General features: G+C 23.0%; 2 protein-coding genes across 2 annotated transcripts; one reads left to right on the forward strand and one right to left on the reverse strand.

Moving 5' to 3' along the window:
• Window positions 1-347: 347 nt before the first annotated feature.
• Window positions 348-6776, forward strand: wun (wunen). Its single transcript, XM_011499797.1, has 6 exons — window positions 348-507; window positions 2130-2234; window positions 3007-3209; window positions 5205-5262; window positions 5535-5711; window positions 6231-6776. The coding sequence occupies exons 1-6, from the start codon at window positions 361-363 to the stop codon at window positions 6384-6386; spliced, it is 846 nt and encodes a 281-aa protein (XP_011498099.1). The 5' UTR covers window positions 348-360; the 3' UTR covers window positions 6387-6776.
• A 6925-nt stretch (window positions 6777-13701) lies between these two features.
• Sgsh (N-sulfoglucosamine sulfohydrolase) lies at window positions 13702-18479 on the reverse strand. Its single transcript, XM_011499798.1, has 10 exons — window positions 18333-18479; window positions 18073-18202; window positions 15985-16121; window positions 15385-15535; window positions 14862-15100; window positions 14660-14779; window positions 14414-14605; window positions 14180-14352; window positions 13956-14105; window positions 13702-13887 (listed from the first exon to the last, which is right to left on the reverse strand). The coding sequence occupies exons 1-10, from the start codon at window positions 18445-18447 to the stop codon at window positions 13741-13743; spliced, it is 1554 nt and encodes a 517-aa protein (XP_011498100.1). The 5' UTR covers window positions 18448-18479; the 3' UTR covers window positions 13702-13740.
• Window positions 18480-18496: the final 17 nt, after the last annotated feature.

Genomic DNA, 18496 nt, shown 5'->3' on the forward strand with positions numbered 1-18496 from the left:
AATTGAAAGAAATATTTCATTATATAAAAACTTGAATTTCAACTGTTAAAATGTTTTATAAGGTTATATATATGTATGTGTGTATAATTATATTATATAACTATATTATCAGAGTCAAATAAAAATGGTTTACAAACTTATATATGTGTAATGGTTAATTTTTGGTGCATTGTAGATTTACGTATATAATGTCACATTGAATTTTTTTAATTAAATTGAATATTTCTATTTTTGTGAATATTTTAAAATTGTAAATTAAATAGTTCAAAATATTTTGTACTGCAGTTTGTATTTTCAAGGTTAAAATTTAGTATTATAGACAAATTTCAAAAGTGAGTTGATGGTATTATTACAGTGGGAATGACAGTTCTGATTTTATATCATTACGCCAAACCATATGAGCGTGGTTTTTTCTGCAACGACGAGAGCCTCAATCATCCTTTCCACATATCTACGGTCACGAGTCCAATGCTCTACGTCACCGGTGTTTTCCTTCCAATATGTACGGTGAGTCATTATTGAAATATTAAAATAGTACATATATCCACTTTGTTTACAATTTTATTCATCAAATAGATTACATACCAGTTTTTTTATCATATTAAATTGTACCCAAAGAAAAGGTCTGTCAGTACTATATTTTGATATCTATTTTTGTAGAATTCTATCAAAGATTTTATCAAATTAGAAGACTTGTTGAAAATAACCATATAATTAAATTATTAAATAGCTTAGTAAATATATATTCGAATATTGAGCAAATATAAGACTATTTAATAAATTATTATTAGAGCCAACTTGACTACTATATAGCCATTAATTAATATACAAATACTATTATTTTTATACTATTATTATTATACTATGTTATTTTATTCATTAATAATTTGCTTTACTTTTTAGTATGTACCAGTTAGTTTTGATATTACTTTTCCTATTTAACAGTCTGGATTTGCAGAGTCCGTCTGATATTTACTTATAAGGCTTTCTTGATAATGTGAGCATTACTATTCAAATAGTAAATTCTATAATAATGACTATTTCAATATTTTTTTCTAGAGAAATGTAATTATTTCATAAAAATAATTCATAATATTTCATAATTCAACTTTCATAATGTATTTATTAAAAAATGTTGTCTAACTAAAAATACTTTATTTAAAACATTTTTTTTAATTATGAAAAATGTATTTAAATTATGAATCCGATTTACATATTAAAACAAAATAATATTTACACTATATATAAATATGGTTTTTACCTCTCCATACTTAATGATTAAACCATATTGTGATACATAAATATTTATATAATTAAACCTAATAACTTTGTGTATGTGCCTGTATACATATGTATGTATAATTAGCATTTTGATGTACAGATTTTATAGAAATAACCTATATATAACAAATATTTCATTTATTTAATAATACTTCATACATATATATAATTTATTATTCTTTATAATATATTTAAATATCATATAATACTAATTGCAATATATAATATTAATAAATAATACTAATATATTACTAATGTATTATATGACTTAATTAATGATATGCTTTTATTTAGGTATAGCACATCTATTAATTAAACATAAATGATTTTATTAAATCATAAATGTTAAAGTATTAATTTAGTTAAAAAATGAGCATTTTCTTAAAATACATATATTTGTGATTGTGTATAATAGCTTTGTAAACCAAGTTATTCTTAAAAATATTATAATAGAATTATTTGATAAAAACGTATTAATATATGTTTTAATTAATTCAAAATAATATGTACATAGATTTTTGCATAGAAATTTTCATTCGCCTTCAAAGTTGCAAACAAGTATCTCAGATAATATAGATTTTTTTCAATAAAACAATCGTATTTTAAAAATCCTAAATTTATTATTATTTCTTTATAATTATTTCTTTTGTTAGTCAAATCATTTATTTAGATTTATTCATAAAGTATAAATTGGCAAAACAGTAATATAGTTTTTATTTATTTGCTTAAAGATTTTAAAAACATTTTATTCTTTAATATAAAATAAGCAAACAATTAGTTATAATTAAAAAAAAAATTAATGCTTTTTTATAATACATACAATAATGATTTTTTATTTGCTTTTTTAGATACTATTATTTGAATATAATTATTCAAAGAATATACCCGATACTTCGTCGCTTGTAATCTTTGGTTACACTATACCGCTTTGGGTGTACATGGCTTATTCAAAGGTAAAATAAAATATTTATTATTAATTTAGATATTTTTATATCATCTCTGTAAAAGAAAGTTTTTCTTTAAAATATTAAAATCATACAGATATACTAGCTTAAATTAATTCATTTTTTATTAATTAAAATTATTATTATGAATATATTCAAATATTTATAATTGCTTATATAATAATCAATTTATTTATTCTGATATCAAATTTGAAAAAGTCGCTACTAATAGAATGATTGCACTAATATATTTAAAAATTATTCTATATATTGTGTATATTTTACAAAAATTAATTGATTTTTAATCGTAAAGTCTTTACTAGAAATTTTTAATTTCTCGAAATAATATTACTGTAACAGATGATTGATTACATTTCAAATTTATTATTATAATTAATTGCATTTAATGTTTATTAGCGTGAATATTTACGATTCTGAAAATAAAACAAGATAATAATATAATATTAGAATATAATTACTTATACTTCCATACCATTATTATAAGTATATTAAAATATTGGCTATTGCATTTATTATAACACTTTTTATATTTATAATAATTACACATGCAATGTTAACAATTTTTTAAAGAAAACCTAAGATTGATAAATTTTTTTATTGGTGATTAGTTACGTCGCATTCGTATCTTTGAGTACCTTAAACAAAAATACGAGTTTTTTTAAAGTTAAATAATTTCATTTCATTTGACTTCGAAAAATTAAATTTTACTACGACAAATATTTTGTACAAAATTTTTTCCTTCTTTTTTTTCAATGTGCAGATCGGCGTATTTGGTTTTGGAGCTGGCATTACCGCTCTTACAACAGATATAGCCAAATACACAGTAGGCCGTTTGCGGCCACATTTTATGACTCTTTGCAAGCCGAATATCGATTGTACGCAGGCAGAAAACCAGCATCGATATTTTGAGAATTTCACTTGTACAGCAATAGGCGTATCAGACAAACTTTTGAAGGAACTTAGGTCAGACAGAAATCTTTTCTATATTCGAGAAATATGAAATAATTAATATTCTTCGTGTGCCATGTTAAAAATTCTTTTAACAATTTATTTTTTCTACTATTAATTGCAATGTTAAATGTGATTTATAATGATACTTTAAATACTCAATTAATGTTCCATCAATGCTTTTATTTTTACAGATAGTTTTATACATTTATTAAGGACGTTTATTAATAATTAAGTTTAGTTTCACATAAACACACACATTTACACATATGTGTATATATACATGCGCATATACGTTAGGAATTTTTGAAAGCATCTATTCTAAATATTTTTATTTGATAAGATTCGTTATGATCAATAACAATAATCTTAATAACGCTCTATAAATTTAATTTTAATTTACATAATTAAGAGAATCATTGTTTATATTTTAAATGCAAAATTATAGTAAAAATTAATCAAACAGAATAATAAAACATTGTGATTTAAGTATATAATACTATTTTAACTTGTAACTTGCATTAGTACATAAAAATTGTGATTTTATAGTGTATTAAATTAATTATTAGTTTATAATATTTATAATGCTTATATCGCTGAAGCAAATTAATGTTATTATTTGTTTTGTTTTTATGACTAAGTTTAGAGTACTAACTTGAAAGCTACAAAGATTAAGGGATGAAGCTGTTTTAGGAGTTCAGTTCGATTTTCATATATATAGAAGTCTTTTCTCCTCTCCCCCTCTATCTGAACTCGGTTTCAAAGGGACAGTAGATGCTTTTATTTGTACACTTAAATTTATTAGCGTCTCTATTCTTCAAACGTAATCGTTCACACGTACACAAACAATATAATTACCATTCCAAAAAAAATACGTTTGTATACGAATGTAATTGTCATATAGCGTGTATCTCTTGTTTTAGTACAGGCTGTAATAATTCTATGTGTAGATAATTTCTGAAAGGCTACACAGGCTACCTCTTAAAGACATTACTCATCCCATTGCTAAATCGATCTTTATATTCATAAATAACTTTGCCTATCCTTCGATTTTCCGGAGTGATTTTCACGGTTACTTATCCATATTTTCATATGTAAGACTAGTATATAAAATGTAATTAAATTACTTGAAATACGAGCATTCATGATAGGTTTAGGAAAGATATTTTACATTACACTACCGTGAATATCATTATTTTGTATCAAATGAATGTAAATGAATACTTTGTAAGCATCAATAAATAAAATAAACTAAATCGTATTATATCGATAAAACTCTATAATTTAGCAATTTTTGTTTACTCAATTCAAATTATTTGACTTGTACATTAATATTGGCTATAATAAAATATTTTCTTATACAAAATTTCTTTTGAAAATATTTAATAATATTTTTTAGATTGAGAATTTTCATAGACTTATTTTAATACATTTAATTATCGGTATAGTAAACAAACATAGTAAAAATGTTGTTATTATGTGTAAAAAAAATATTATCAAAGGTGAATAAGTAGATAATAAACAGAAGCCTAAAGTGGTCATAGAAATTAATAGTTAAATAAATTATTGAATATTTTTATATACATTTTTCTATGTGATGGTATTAAAAAAGACAAATTCTATTTTGTAATTGACAAATAAGTTGAATTGTGTATTTCAAAAGATGATATATTAATTTTTATAATAAAAATTAAAATCACAATATACAATTCTCAAACTTTTAATTCGGAATGTGAATCAACAATATTTTGTAAAATAATAAATATCAAAATTAATTCATTTGGATATAAATTTTATTTAAATAATAAAAACAAAACGAAGGAATAAAAATAAGAAAACTTATTTCGATTTTCAATTCATTTTAAATCAACAACAATTATTGCTTGTGTGTAAAATGTATTACATTTAATATATATATATATATATATATAATATTTCTGATTGTATTTTTATTCGTTCCTGTTTTAATTTGGAAAATATATTTAAAAACTTTTTTATTGTATCCTACAGACTATCCTTTCCGTCAGGACATTCATCTTTTTCAGCGTATACAATGATCTATCTAGCAGTAAGTTTTATAATTACAAAAATTGTTCAAATTGAAAAATAAATTCTTAAAAGCAAGTCAGTTTTACAAAATTGAAAGAAATAAAATCAAATACTTAATTTAATTTAAGTATTGATTACTTAATAAAAATATCTATTGAATTTTATACAAAAATTTTTTTTTTTAGTAAATTCCTTCATTTATGAAAAGTAATAAAACTACTTTTATGACAGAAGTATTATTATTAAAAACAGAATAAAAGAAACCATATATATAGAATTTTATTTTTGTAGCTGTATTTGCAATTGAGATTAACATGGAAAGGTAGTAAATTACTTCGACATTTCTTGCAATTTATTTGCATAATGATGGCGTGGTTTACAGCGATGACTCGAATTTCGAACTATAAACATCATTGGAGTGATGTGCTTGCTGGTTCTACTATTGGCACAGTCATCGCTTTTATCATGGTAACAAATTAATTTTATTATTCAATTTTTAACATACCAACTATTAGTGCCAACTTAAAAGAAATTTATGCAATTTATAATTTTAAATATTAAAATTAAGTTAAAATTAAGAGTTAAAATCGTGTTTTTTTAAACTTGAAAATCAATTTTTTTTTTAAATATATACATAACAAGAAAATTATTATTTATTCTTAAAAATATTATTTACAATACAAAAAGATTTTTAAATTATAATGTATCTATATATTCCCTCTTCCTATAATAATAATTTTTTATGAATATAGAATAACGAATAATGAATCCATATGAATTACTTTATTTAATAGTTATTAAGAATTATTTTTCATGTAAAAAGCTTAATTATTGGAATATAAAAAATATCAATATAGTAATATGCTGTACGTACAATAATCATAAAAACTTAATACCACAATTATTAACATCAACTAATAGCATTGTAACCTTTAAATTGAAGAATTAAGAAAGTACCAAATAAAATAATTCAACAATTTCTTTTAGGTTTTTGTTGTAGCCGATCTATTTAAAGAACAACGATTGGCTGGTGGCTGTACATATAAACAACAGCAAAGCGAGGAAAAAACGACAGAATATGAGGGCGCCGCTCCTTCGCACCACATGCAGGTGAATAATGGCACGGACAATCGCATTTGCTGACTTAATAAGTTCGCTCTTTGCTTGCTACCACTCGAGGGCTCTTAAATTTGTGCGCATCGACCCGATCATTAGTGTGTACCCGACTGAATTCCATCTTTTTATTTCCGTTGATAATGTCAGGATACAATAATTTATTTATTTGTGAACATTTAACCATGGGAAAAGCTTATTGTATAAAGTAACCGATTTGCATTTAGACGTTAGCTAATTCCTATGGAATCATTCGTTCAAGCAATAATGTATGCTCTTGTGTTTGTACACTTGCTTCATTTATTCAACAATTAATATATTCCAATTCTTGAATTAAGCTTAAAAAGTGATGTATACATTATATTAAGAAATATTTAGAGCCTGCTTGAAGCTTTTCAAAAAGTTTTAAACTATTCATTTTATGAAATATACTGTTTTTAAGCATATTTTACTAGATACTGAATAACACTTGAAGAAATGAATTGGAAATATATTTTTATTACAAATTAATATGAATAATCCATTTTTCAATAAAGCTGTTTTTATAAAATTTTATTATTTATATGAATAGAGGCATAACATATTTTACAAATAATTTTCATTTTAATAAATTAAAATACAATTATATAACAATTCATTATTGAGAATTTACTTTAAAAATAATATTGTACGATAAAATACGTATGTACAAGCAATTTTTTCTATTTTTGTAATTTTTATAAAAATTTGAATAATGCTAAGACCAATTGTACTACTATAAATATTGTATAATCTGTGATTCACATAGTTTTTATCAATTTATAGCAATGGCACCTTATACTTTTTATTATTGAAAAATTTATAACGATTATGTTTATTATATAGAATTTTATTTACACTGATTAAAAGAATTACTATAATTGTGCATATATTTAATTAAGATTAACTTTTTATACATTTTAGTTAGAATTGTATAATACTTTAATTCATTTAAATATATGATGGTATTATTTCGAATACTCGGTATTATCTAATTATTTTATAATTGTAAAAATTAAGAAATTCGAAAGTGCGATATTAATTATAATGCAAATACTATAACTATGACATCAAAACGATTGTGTAAATTTTTTCGTATTTTATTATACTTATTTAATTATATATTGAATTTAATTTTAGACCTTTTGATAATTTAATATTTTTTTGTATTCACTAAGATTCAAATTTATATAAAATTTAACTCAATGTAATTTTTGTTTTTATAAAGAAAAGATATATTTCAAATTTACACAAAGTTTTAACATTTCATTTTAGTACTATTCAAAGAAATTTTAAAGCCTATAATTTTATAGATATTTTAGAATCTTATTTTATAACAATATTATAGTTTTAGTATTATATAAAAATTAGTGAAGCTGAGCTAAGTGTCAATAATCAGTGAAAGTATTGTGTACCATGTTCATATATGCAGCCAATTAAGTATTTAAACGATGAATAAGATATAGTAAGCAACAATTTTTTTGCAAGGCTGTTATTTCCTTATCAATATTTATATAATGAATGTGTGTCATATATGTGTATGTAATAACGAAAAGTTAATGTGAGCAAACATATTTGATTATATTAATTTTCTATTACAAAATGTTGAATATACATCATCTTATAATTTTGTACAGTAGAATAATACTTAAAAAGCGATTTCTTTTATGAGTGAATTTAATATATTAGCGCAAGTTTTTTTCAATCATATTTGTATTAACAGAAATTTGTATATAATGAACTTTTAAAGTACTAATTGATAATATGTGTATTCTGGGTTCTATGTTTTAGATGAGCCACTTTGTTTTAGAAATCTTTTACCTTTAGTTTATTTAGTTTTTTGCTTTCTGATAGAAAGATAAGATTTGCCCTGTCGTCATTTTACAGATACATAAATAAATCATCTTACAAAACGTTAATTTCTTAGAAAGTAAAATAATATGCTTATATATATGCATAAAACTATATGCACGTGTTTATAGTTTATAAAATGTTTAATGAGTACATAGATTGGATGTTGTACAATATTTTCTTTAGTAATTAGTATTCTACTATATATTACATTGTAAAAATAAAAAAAAACATCAGTTTTTGCAATTTATTTTTTTGTATAAAATGTCTAGAGAATTTGTATGTAGTTTTATTTTTTAATGTTTATACAAAATTCAATTTCATTATTTGTAATTTATTTTACTTATCAATTTTATTATAATTTACAATAAATCAATTCAAAACTAACTATATTCATTATACTGAATATACCAAGTATTTGTATTATTTGTATATAATAATGCATATTTTTAATAGCAAAAATATAAAGAACTTTAATTTTTCTTTAAAGCAATATGAAAATTCTTGTATCTATAATATAGAATGACATACATATAATAATAGCTATTTACTATTAAATTATTTATTTAGTAAGTATTCAATGTATAGTAAACATAAATAATTTGTTTAGTATAAACCAATTTATTTAATTTAAACATGTTATATTCTTTTAATTATTTTAATAAATTATACTATAAAATATCTTGTTTACTTATTGCTATAATATTATGATTAAAAAATTAATTTTAATATTACAGTTCGAATCTACAACATTAAACCATCGATCATCGAATTATGGTACCATAATCACTGTAGAACATGGAAACAGATAAAAATTATTAAAATAAGTAATTATAAATAAAATATTTTATATCATTATGATTTTTATTGAGTTAACAAATAAAATAATGTTAGACTTACTATCATTTTTAGCATGATTTACATTTATAGTTAGTGTTAATTATATAATCAAAATTTAAGATATGACAGTTCATATTTTGGAATATTGAAATAAATTGATTGTTAATAGAGAAACATTTTACTTTAAATGGAAATATCAAATACTTTATCATAATTTACTTAGAAATTTTTTACATTTCAACAAATTTTACAGTTAGTGCACTTAATCTACAAATTGAGAATTATACAAATTATGAAAAATTTTTACACAAATTATATTTACATATTTTTTTTACTTTTTATTTCCTTGCAATGCAGTAACCGAAATAAAATAGAAAAGGAAATTTTTTATGTTGTGTAAAAACTTTTCATTGTTCAAGTAACTTTAACAGTTCAATCTATTTATGATCATCGATGTTTTCGAATTCAAATGTCTATTCAATTCTATATTTTTGAATATATCACTACATAAAAACATAATTTTTTAAAAATATTTTCTTAAAATTTTAATATCAATATTTTCTTAGATATAAGATCATTTTTATACCAAATGAAAAGTTACATTGCCCATGCATATACTTATCTGCGTATTCTTGCGTGCTCTTTACTTATTTATTTGAACCTCTTATTTATTTGAACCTCTTATTTATTCTTTTGGTACTAAGCACTACATATTAAGATATACTTTTTTTTTTTTAGATAGTTAAACAATTTTATCTTATAAATTTTTATAAACTACATCAATACATAATATTTAAACTCTTAAATTATAATTAATAATAATGTTGTTGACATTATACATATTAATTAATTTTTATTGTATTTTCAAGAATATAATATTTAAAATATTTGAAAAATAATTACAAATTGAAATTTGACGTCGAGAGATGCATAATGCATACGTATTAAAAATTTTGAATATTATATGGTAAAATTGTTTGGAATATTTTTTATTATTTAGAATATAGAAATATATGGAATATAATATGGAATAATTTGGAAAAGCAATAATTCATTTAATGTAAAAATCTTATGGTTTGTATACTTATAAGATAAAATAAAACAATTTTGTATAATCAATAAAAACCAAGAATCAATGTATAAAATAATATATGTCATGTTTAGTTCAACAATAAATAAAAAATAAGTCAATAAAATAAAATATAAATAAAGAAAAATTTCGATAAAAATTATATCAAATAATGTTTACAAATTAATGTATTAAAATTAAAATTCTTTATTTAAAAATCTTTGCCTTTAATTGTTATATTAATTTATATAATAAAATAAAACGTATAAATTTATTAGAATATGTATTTATTTTAATTATTAGCAAAATATTTTATTTGTAATCATCTTGTTAATAATTTAAAGTGCACGATTTGTGTTAATTATTTTTCGTTACGTTGCCATCCACGTTTGGGGGGGGGGATGTTAAAAATGTAATTTGATTAATATTTTGATTCTCTGTAAACATTTTTGAAAGTTGATTATTTCCCTCACGTTCGGAGCGCATTAAGACTTTTACTTCCTTATAATTATTCAAATCTATTGAACCAGAATACTGTTTTTTGTTTATTTTGTTATTAATTTATTATTTTTAAGTTTAAATCACGAATGCAGATTCAAATTGCCAGATTTTATTTATAAGTGTTGCATTTATGCATACACTGAAGTATTATTTTATTTTCTTTTATTCATTCTGTTTAGAATTAACTAAAGGATCACGAGTGTTATGTAGGAAAAATGTGCGGGCAAGTGGATTAATTCAATGTTTAACGCATCTGTTTATTGAACTGTTTATTCCGTTTAATTTCCAAATACAGGAATAATTCTTGTTGTTAATTAAATTCGTGAACGTTTGGAGTTCAGTGGCGGTTGACACTTGGTGTTAGCATGCACTGCACACGGAAGTAGGAAGTTGTCAGTTTCCTGACACTCGTTATGTAGTGTGCTTGGTGGTAGATTACCCTAAGAGGTGAGAGATTGTAAAGCTCTTACCACTTCTTCGAATAATGCCACGTGGTAAGTCTGCCACTGCTTCGTGTTTGGGGCATGAGCGGCTTCTCCTTGCCGGTGTGTGCTTTGTGCGCTTGGAGCACTAACAGTTGTATTAATTAGTATGATGTTGCGTGTACCTTTCGAGGCGGCCTTGATCCTTGAAGTATGCTCGGTGATCTGGCTTCTGAAAAAACCTTGGATTAAAGTTGGTGGCTATGGCGCCTGTTGAGTACACACGCGAAAACTGAAAGCTCGTTCGTTCCCTGACGGCTCTGCTGGGAGATACCGACTGTTCCATGGCGGTCCTGCTACGACAGACCGTGATCCGTTCCATGGCGTATTCACTGAGAGAGTGAGACTCGGCGCGTGATTGCCTTATGTATCAACGCGGCAGATTACTTAACTTGCAACAACGATGCTTTGTTACTGTTATACTGGAATCTTACACGAGGCGCAGACAAAAAATTCTAGAATTTCGAGAATTATAAGAAAATACAACGCTTAAGAAATTTGGAGAATTCCAAGCGACGTTAGAACTGAAAGACCATATAAACATTGTATGCTATTTGAAACCAAAACATCACAAGTATACGAAAAATTCTTGTGCCCAAGTGTTTATAGAAGCTTGAGAGCTAGATAGTCAACTGTCTTGGAAATTGCTTCAATCCCGAACACATCTTATTTACTCGATTCTATTACGTCCGATTAATGCAAATTTCGTTTCATTTATTGATGCCCTTAATTAGAGGATGATGAATTATATTAAATTAATTGAACTATATTATTCCGTAGTGGTAATATTCGAAAACACTATTATCATCGGATACTTATAGTGCGAGTACTTAAAAAGAAACATGATTTTTACAGCGGCAATACTTGTTATTTAAATAATGAAATTCTAATTAATTACGTTTGAAATATGTTCATAACAAATAATAATAGTATACTAAAGTTGAAGATATTTATTAAAATGATAATAAAAACTTTCTAATCATTGCGATAATACCAATATTTTCTATTTAATATAGAACAAAGTTGAACGATATTTTAAACATCTAAATTATATAGATAATTGTAAATAACAAATTTAGAATTAATTTTTTTTTACCCAGTTTTAAAGTGCATTTATTTTGATTGAATTAAAACCATTTAAAAAAAAAAACTCGCTTATATTTTATTGCTTTTCAAAATTTTAAATTCTTAACATATTAATATCATTATATTATCATCATATCAGTAAAAAATTTAAGTCATGATTAAGTTTGATAGATTTTAGTTCGAATATTTATTACTGCAATTATCTTATTAAAAATAAAAGATCTTGAACACTGCGGTATCGTAATTTCTTCTTTAAATATCATGTTAACGATTCTATTTCAAACATATTGATTTTAAATTAAAAGCGCCATTATGAATCAATGACCTTGGTGTCCATTGCGCATGTGGAAAATGGATTAATTCTCTGTATCCATAAATTACGAATAAATAACAGTATTCGATGTGCTAAATTTCATGTATTACGTGTGATACAACTTTTTACAGCATTTTGTATATAAATCTGGTAAAATTTGTATTATAATTGTAAGTAATGTCTGGTTAAGTTTACTGAAAGGACAAAATGTAAGTTTTGTTATTGAGCAGAAATTATATTAGTAGTTTTTACTTTATACAAATTTAAGTTTTCTACCGATAAATACTTTGTGAACATATATTTAATGTCGCAGGAATTGTTAGTGCTATCGAATTGAGCAAAAATGTTTTGCAACTAATGTTTCAAACGTTCTTTACATATAGTATACATAAAACAATCTCGTCTTTCTTTAGTTATCCAATAATTATTACCTAATGTTGAATTTAATTTCACAAGTTTAATGAATTCCATTACTGAGTATACTGCCGTCACCCACATGCACACACCTAAATTTACAATTTTAAAATAACTTCGGATTAAAAAATAGTCATATGTGTATTATGATTTATTCGATAATTTTCTTAAAATTACAACAAATGATACCGTAATATTCACAAATACTTTTTTGCTTTTTACAATTTACAAAAAGTATATTATATTATGTTTATACGCAATATACAGAATGTAAATACGCTTTATTTATTAAGTTTATTAGCATTTTGTTTGATTTTTATGGTTCAGATCAAACAGATTTATGATAATAAATTAAGATATAATAGATACCTTGGTTACAAACAGTTTGTAAGTATGAAAGTTCAATATATTTTTGATTGAGAAACTCAATATTGTATTAAACCTTTTTATGTTTCATGCATTGCAGCTGAATAAAATATCAACAGAAATGATAAAAGTTGAAAGGTCTGTAAATAAGTCTTCTATATATATTCATCAATTAAATAAAGCTTTATTTAGTCAATACAAAAATAATAATAAAAATATTACACAGTCCAGTATAGTTCTTTCTTAAATTCAGGTTGGTACAAAAATGAATAAGTAATATATGCTATTCGATATATTTAAAAAATACTTATATACAAATTATTTCTTATAAAAATTGATTTATAAAATTATTTATTTATATAAAAATTATTATTTATTAAATTATAAAGATATATTTTATGATAGTTATTGACATCATACTTGATTTGTTAAATAAGTAAGAAATTAAATTAAATTTTCAAGATTCATACATTTAAAATTATTTTTATCTTCTTCAATTGGTTCTAATACACCATTAGGTGAACATAACCATGGATCTTTTGTTCTCTTTTGCCAATCTAAGAGTTTGTTACGCAATTCGTCAAATATTGACTATCAAATAAAATTTGATGAATTTCATAATTAATTGTACCAATATTAAAATAATGATTTATATTTACCTTCATAGATTTTTTTGTAATAATATTATTTAATTCTTCTGGGTCTTGTTTTAAATTGTATAATTCCCATTCCGGTCTATAGTAATATGCTTTCAAACTATTTTTATACCATCTAAGTGATTGGTTTGCACGGGTTCTATTTAATAAATCCTATCAAAATAGTATAACTTGTTACATTATTAAATAAATTAAAATTTTTATTTGTAATCGCTTAAATATTGTACTTGGAATGTTTGAGAAATATAAAAATCTTGGTCAATTGGGAAAGGCATTTTATAATTCAAGTTATGAATAAGCTTGAATTTTTTAGTTCTTATAGCTCTCATGGGATAGTACATAGTTATTTCATGACTGATTTGACTCGCAAAAATTGCTGTTAAATTATTTTCAATCGGCTCTAAAAATAAATGCTTTATTTACAATTTGGTTAATGTAGTTAGTTTATTTATACAAATTACCAGTTTCTAATAACGGTAACAATGACTTCCCAGTAAGAGTGGAAATATAGTTGTTAACTTTGCTGTCATGAATGAGATCAAACCAATCTAATAATGTTGGTACAATGTCCAAGAGAGAAGTCATGCTGTAAGTAACCTCATTATGCCTTCTCTTGTGATATGGCGATGATATAATCATAGGTTCAGCCATACCTGTCAATAATTTTCTTATTACTCATATTATTTTAATTATTCAAATTAATTTACCAGGATCATAAAGATTTGTTCTTCCACTTGTATAAGGTATTCCATTATCAGATGTGTAAATAATTAAGGTGTCATTTGTTAATCCAGCATTATCTAATTCTTTCAATATCAAACCAATGCCTATAAATGATTATAAATTATTATCATAATAACTAATCCTCTTATGAGTTTATTTTTGTTAATTATAACATAAATTAATTACCTTGATCTAATCGCGACATTGTTGTATATTGTGCTGCAATGTCTCTTCTTGCAGGTTCGGTATCCTGTACATGATAAGGTAATTTTATTTGCTCCCACTGATAATAAATAGGATTCCAATCAGGGATGGTTCCCATTCCAGGATTTCCGTTGCCGAAATTCTCGCAAAAGCTACCATATTCTGGATTACTGTGTCCGCATCGATGAGGGTCGTGGAAAGCAATGTACAGAAAAAAGGGCCTCCAAAAACATTAAATTACTTTCAATTATGAATATGATTGATTTAAAAAAATATAAACACATTTTATAACTATGTTTTGCTTTCAAAAAACTTGTAAATACATTTTGTGAACTGTTAAATAAATTAAAAATATAAAATCTACACTGTTAATTCTATGTTACAATTTAAATATGAAATGTTTTAAAATTATAAATTCATTGTTTAAACATGCTGATTAGCAATATAATTTTATTTTGACTTAATAAATAAAACAAATAATATACTAAATAATTTAAGTACTTACTGATTTTTATTCTGAGAAAGGAATTCACGAGCCAATAATTTAATCCTAGTAATATTACGACCAATTTGAAGGGAAGATTCATTTTCTTCAGTATAAGAAAAATCAAATGGATAAACTTCACTTGGACCAATATGTTTTTTACCAATAATACCTGTTGCATAAACTTGTTTATTAATTTTAATTGAAATGGTCTTCAAATATATTATATACAATTCCGTCATAGCTGATATATTTAACTGTGACACTACAACAATCTAATTATCAATTACATTAGGGATTTAAAGAATATGATAATTATTTTGTAAAATATACAGTAATTATAGTTATTTTAAATATTACTAAGGCATATTAAGTAAAAAAAATTAGAAATGTATTGTTTATTGCTTCAAACAAATCTTTCTATAAATATCCGTGTTATTTTGAAAAAACTATATTATAGAAAATTACTATATATAAATAAATAAATATATATATATATATATATATATATATATATATATATATTATATATATATATATGTGTATGTATTATATATATGTGTATGTATTTATTGAACATAAAAAAAATTAGTGGGAACAAATATTAACGCTCATTTTTACCTGTACGAATATTTTTTTCTTTCAATAATTTTGGCAAGCTTTGAACATTATCGAAAGAGTTAAAATGATGAATTCCATGATGAAGACCATACATGCCATTCTGGTGACTTGGTTGTCCAGTTAATAAAGATGCACGACTATCGTAATTGTATCGTAAAGTTTTTATAATATATATAATTGTATAGAATATTTATAAATAATAATATTATTAAACTTTTTAAAAAGCATAAATATGCAACGTAAATTTTAATACAAGTATAATATAAATTTCTAAATTTTTATAATATTAATTAAAAAATTATAAAACTCACTGTTATAATTTATTGTATAAATTAAGATATAAATAATTATTGATGCAATAAATGAAATATATTCAAATAATAAAATTAATTTAAGACGTGATCATATAATTCTTTATATAATCATCACTTGCAATGAACAATTAGGTTTGGAATATTTTATATTCATATACTTAAATTGTATACATATTTAAACATAAAATTATTTTAATTTATATACTAATATAATTTTCATTCTTATAAACAATTTCAGTAATAAAGTTGTCAGCTTATATTCCATATCATAACTGTAATGTGTATATATCTATATGGTAAATTATCATATTTATTGACATGTGGTATATATAGTCTATTATTATACTTAATTATATATATACATATAATTTATTGTATGTGCATTGACTAATTTAACTAAATACAGAAAATTATATTAAAATAAAGTAGGTATAATTTTCTTTTATTAAACAATTGTGAGATATTTTTTTATATTTAACTGTATTTTTCAATAAATCTTGTAATTTTTCACATTTTTAAGAGACACCTTATTTACTTTTAAAAACTAATCAATTTACTATTAAATTTAGAACAAATATATATATTAAGAAATATTATTAAGTACATAAATAGTAATAAATTTATGAAAAATAGTCGTAGTGATATTATTGAAATTAGTGAACATTAATAATAAATAAAAATCAATTGATATAACCAAGTAGCTTTACGCAATTAATATAAAATAAAAGAATTATTTATTGTTAATTAAATTTATGAAATAAAATCATTCTTAAATAGAACGATTTTTAAAAGTTGTAATTGTACAATGTTTATCGTACAATTACAAAGTAATTTCATGAGTTGCATGTCTAATATAAATTTGAAATTCAAACGATCATTTAATTGGAATGGTACTAAATACTGGACAATTCATCATCAAATTTCATCTTTAATTTTATGTATTTTAAATAAATAATTCAATTAAAGCAGGATATTTTATTATTGTTATTCATTTAGAGTTCTCACATATATCACTAAAGAATTAGCAAAATTTCGTAATAATTAAAACACCATTTAGATCAAATAGAATTTATCAATTCATACATTTATATAGCTAAATATATATTTTAATTTTTATATTTGTAAAATGACGAAATATTAAAAGCTACATTAGTTGTTTTTTTTCATATTTCACAGTTTCGCAAATAAAATATAATAATAAATTAAATTTATTACTGATTATATTTTTTAATGGAATTGAAATAAATAATTATTATTCACTTAGAAATCAGTTACGTAATCCTACTTGATTGTATAGTTATAGTTTTCCGTACATTCTTGAAATATTTAAAATGTGAACAGTATTGATTAAAATCATAATAGGTAATATTATTCGAAATATTATTTTGACAAAAACTATAATTTTAGATTTGCTGAATTCTTAGAACTACTTGGTATTTACATTATTTATTGATGACTTCATATTTGTGTGCATATATGTAATAATTTCATGCTAAATGAGATTGCACAGTTCATTCGAACAAGTACCGTATATTAAAGAATCAATATAACTGGTTTTATGGAATAAAACGTTTCCATTTTATTTTTAAATATAAAGTTATAACATTTTCTAGCAAATATATGTAATATAATTTCTTCACATTTATTATGAATTAAAATGTAAGCAAGTAATACTTCATGAAATTCTTTACATCTGTTTAAATATCTTTACAATATGGAAAAGTGAATGTCGAATATCTACAAATTACATTTTAAATAAGAGATAGTTGCTTACCTTGGGGAACAGCTACTAACAGATGTATATGCATTATTAAATATCAAACTATTCTTAGCCAATGCATCTAGATTTGGAGTTTGGCAGATTTTGTTTAGATACGATCTCATTTCAAAACCCGCATCGTCCGCTAAAAGATTAAATTTTTGTAAATCTTCTTTGGAGAAGGTTCGGATTGTCATTTATAACGACCATATCAAACGGGATTATGTGACCATACATGCATATTAGAAAACATAATATAACATAATAAAACAAACCTAAAAATAAAATTGCATTTTTTGATGGTTTGAAATCACTGCTTCTTACATTTACAACAATTGACAAGAGCAGAAAAATACGTAGCAATTCATAATAATGTATTTTTCGGTGCATTATTTTAGTGATTTAAAAAAATACACGATATATATATATATATATATAT

The sequence above is a fragment of the Ceratosolen solmsi genome, unplaced genomic scaffold (assembly GCF_000503995.2).
Source record: "Ceratosolen solmsi marchali unplaced genomic scaffold, CerSol_1.0 scaffold35, whole genome shotgun sequence".
Taxonomy (NCBI): domain Eukaryota; kingdom Metazoa; phylum Arthropoda; class Insecta; order Hymenoptera; family Agaonidae; genus Ceratosolen; species Ceratosolen solmsi.